The following is a 3,217-nucleotide window of genomic DNA, read 5'->3' as shown; positions in this document are numbered from 1 at the left end:
AGCAGGAATCTGCCCAGTTTGGGAATGGGGCAAAGCTGGGTTTAGTCAATCCCAGCAGCCTGCAAATCCTTCCTAACGGGAATTCAGACCTTTAACATCAAATGTTCATCCAAAATAAGGGGAAAGTCATAAAACCCCCCGGAGCCTCCTCTCTCTTGCTGCCTACAGCCTCTCCCAGGGCAACTCCAATGGTCACATACCAGGTTTGGGAAGGGACTCACCAGGAGCAGGCGGAGCACCTCGGCCCTCCGCAGGCAGGACTGCGCTCCCTGCCCCGACATCATCAGGGAAGTTGGGAAACTGAGGGAGGAATTCAAGAGGACACAAGGTCCAAGAGCTCAGTGTCTCTTGGCTCCATCCTGGGGGGAAATAAACCATCGGGAACACTGAGCTGAAGTATTTCACCAGAACCAACTGTGAAGCAGCAAAACTGGATCCATTCAAAGTTCCAGACTGGAATTTATGGGGTTTTAATTCCCTTATCTTGTTAGATTTCAATTGTGCTGAACATGCTGCAGAAACAGGAAATAAATCTCTTTGCAAGGGTCAAATCCTGACCCAAGGTTGGCCACGACCGGTGGCTCCAGTGTGTTTATAAAGGTACTTCCAGAAATATTTTAGGAGCAGCAAACTCTGACGTCTCTCCCCTGGATCTGCCACGTGATGTTTTGCTGAGGGCAGGAACCAAGCTGGGAGCCAGGACTCCACTCCCAGGGTTCTGCTCCTGGCCCAGCCCCTCCGCCACATCCTGTTCCCACAGGGACATGGGGAACCCCAGGCCTGACCCCCGGAGCCCTCAGGGACCTGCAGGTGAGGCCGGAGGTGCCCAAATCCACGGGAAATTTAATCCTGCCAGACCCGCATGGATGTTTTTGCTCCCAGCATCGGGGAGCTGCAGGAGCACAGCGGCAAACCAGCACATATCAAACTCCTAACCCCAAATCCTCCAAGACCCTGGAATTTGGCAGCACTCAGGGCTAAGCAGGGGGGTCCCAAGGGGAAAGGCCACGCTGGGACCTACAGGTGGGACATGGGAGCAGCTCCAACCTGAACACTTATCGGAGCAACGATGAGAAAAATGAGCTTCTCCATGAGCTCCAAGCAAGCATGTCCTGATGCTGCTGGAGGAGTTTTGTGGCTTCCTCCTGCTCCCCAGAACAGTGGGGGCTGCCTCCATCCCATCCCACATCCCTGTCCTGGCCCGGCAGGTTACCTAATGCCGCCGGAACAGCCGCCGGGATTAACGGCACCCGTCCTGACCTGACACCTGTGCTGGGGTCACTGAGCTCCGTCTAGAAGTGCTGGATGGGACGCAGACTGTGCAGCTCCTGCCTCTTCCAGGATGGGAATCAACCCGATTCATCATCATCATCAACAAAAAACAGTTATTCCTGATAAAACTGATGGTGCAGGACACCCTTGGAGCTCGTCAGCCCCTCAGCCCAAGGGAGGGGTGCTGTGAGTGCAGAAGGAAGTCAGTCCGAGAGGGAGGAACAGGGATGTTTGGGAACAGATGGCACAGGCAGCTGTGGCTGTGCTGGATGCGGCTCTGCGGTTGCACCTCATGCTTGGTACAAGCAGCTCTCCAAGATTTACCATTCTGGGAACCACAGGCTCTGGAACCTCTGGCAGAGTTTTAGCACGATCCAAAAGGACAGCACATGATCCCTGCAAACGAGCTTTCCTAGCAGGGAAAAGGGGCTCCTAAAACCACACTGGTGCTCAGGAGCTGGAGCAGGAGTGAAACGACAGTTACGGAAATCATCCCATTTTTATAAAGCTCCAGCACTTCAGTGAACAGCTTTACCCCTTTTTTTCCAGAGCTCCAACTGCTTCCCAGTGCTCCAGACACAGCTGGGCTCTTCCCAATACCCAGGTCATCCTGAACCTTGGGCCGAAAAACCCACCAGAATGACACCTCCAAGACAGATAAAAGCCAAAAAAGTCTCCAACACAAACACAGCAGCTCCATCAAATCCAGGTTCTGTCCCATCATCATGATCCCTCCTAGTTATCAATTCCTTTCTCTCACAAAATTATAGGATTCTCTAATGAAGCACTGACAACAAACTCAGTTCCCTTGGTGTCTGCACTAAAGAAATTCCCTTTGAGCCAAGTTCTCCTTAAACCAGGCCGTGACTATTTCCAGCCTGACCCTGGTTCTCTAAAAGAGCTGGGCCCGGCACGCGCTGTCCTTGCCCGTATCCCTGGGGATGCTCCAAGTGTCCCCTCTGCAATCGAGGCCACAGCAGCTTCATCACCGATTCCACGCATTTTCTCCCCAGAATATGTCAACCCAGTGCTCCTTCTGCAAGGAAAATCCATTTTCAGTCATTTGCAGGGATGAGTTCAGAGTGTTACTCAGGACTGTGGGAGCTGATGCACCACTTGAGGGGCCAGAGCATCTCCCACCGCTCCCCCATGGACAGCAGAGCCACATCCCGGCACCGAGTGACACGGATTCACCACAAACACCAGCAGAAAATTAAATAAATTCCAACAGAAAACCGAACCAACCGATACTAAGGCAGCAGGAAGAGCAGAGTCCTGAATTTTAAGTAATTTGGGCACACAGCTCCTCTTCCCATCCCCAACCGTGCTCCATCCTGGTGGGATTTGGATGCTCCTGCCCACACCAGGGGCTGACAAGGGTCTCACACCTGAAACACAGACGGGGGATGCCCGGATCCATCTCCAGGATCTTCCCAGCTTCGTATCCTGATAGCCGCCCCTCCAGACACATCCAACACTGCATCCACAAGTGACCACGCCATTTCCACTCCAGAAGTTTCTTTAGCACAAAACCATCTTTAAGTAGCTTAAACGTCCCATTTCCCCAAAAAAAGACCCAGCAAGACATGTGCCGGGTTAGGAAGATAAAAACCAACGGTGTCAGTGATTCGGTGCAGAGAATCCCGGCTGGAAGTTCGGACTTTCCAGCTCCATGACCTCAGCGGACAAGAGGGCCTTTAGGAACCCGGAGATGCCCGGTCCCGGCTACCGCCCCGGAGCCAGCCCGTGTACGCATTTCACAGACGGGAAAGCCGAGGGGCCCCGCAGCATTCCCGGTGCTCTGAGACCCAACCCAGCTCCCGGGAGGCTCCGTCCCGTTACCGCGAGTGACTCCCAAGGCCTCGGAACAGAGTTTCCCTGGAGCTGGGGATCGTCCGGGGCTGGGGCCGGGAGCTGCTCCTCGCCCACAGCGACATCAAGGAGA

General features: G+C 54.1%; 1 protein-coding gene across 1 annotated transcript in view; it reads right to left on the bottom strand.

The window, feature by feature from the left end:
- Positions 1 to 3,211, bottom strand: part of SF3B4 (splicing factor 3b subunit 4) — a 28,364-nt gene extending 25,153 nt beyond the window's left edge. Inside the window, exon 1 of the mRNA XM_017728889.1 lies at positions 2,156 to 3,211. Within this exon, the coding sequence (XP_017584378.1) occupies positions 2,156 to 2,258 (103 nt within the window). The 5' untranslated portion in view covers positions 2,259 to 3,211. The remainder of the gene's footprint in view (positions 1 to 2,155) is intronic.
- Between the last annotated feature and the right edge of the window lie 6 nt (positions 3,212 to 3,217).

Source organism: Corvus brachyrhynchos, unplaced genomic scaffold, assembly GCF_000691975.1.
Source record: "Corvus brachyrhynchos isolate BGI_N302 unplaced genomic scaffold, ASM69197v1 scaffold443, whole genome shotgun sequence".
In the NCBI taxonomy this organism is placed as follows: domain Eukaryota; kingdom Metazoa; phylum Chordata; class Aves; order Passeriformes; family Corvidae; genus Corvus; species Corvus brachyrhynchos.
This window is presented reverse-complemented; position numbering and strand designations above follow the sequence as displayed.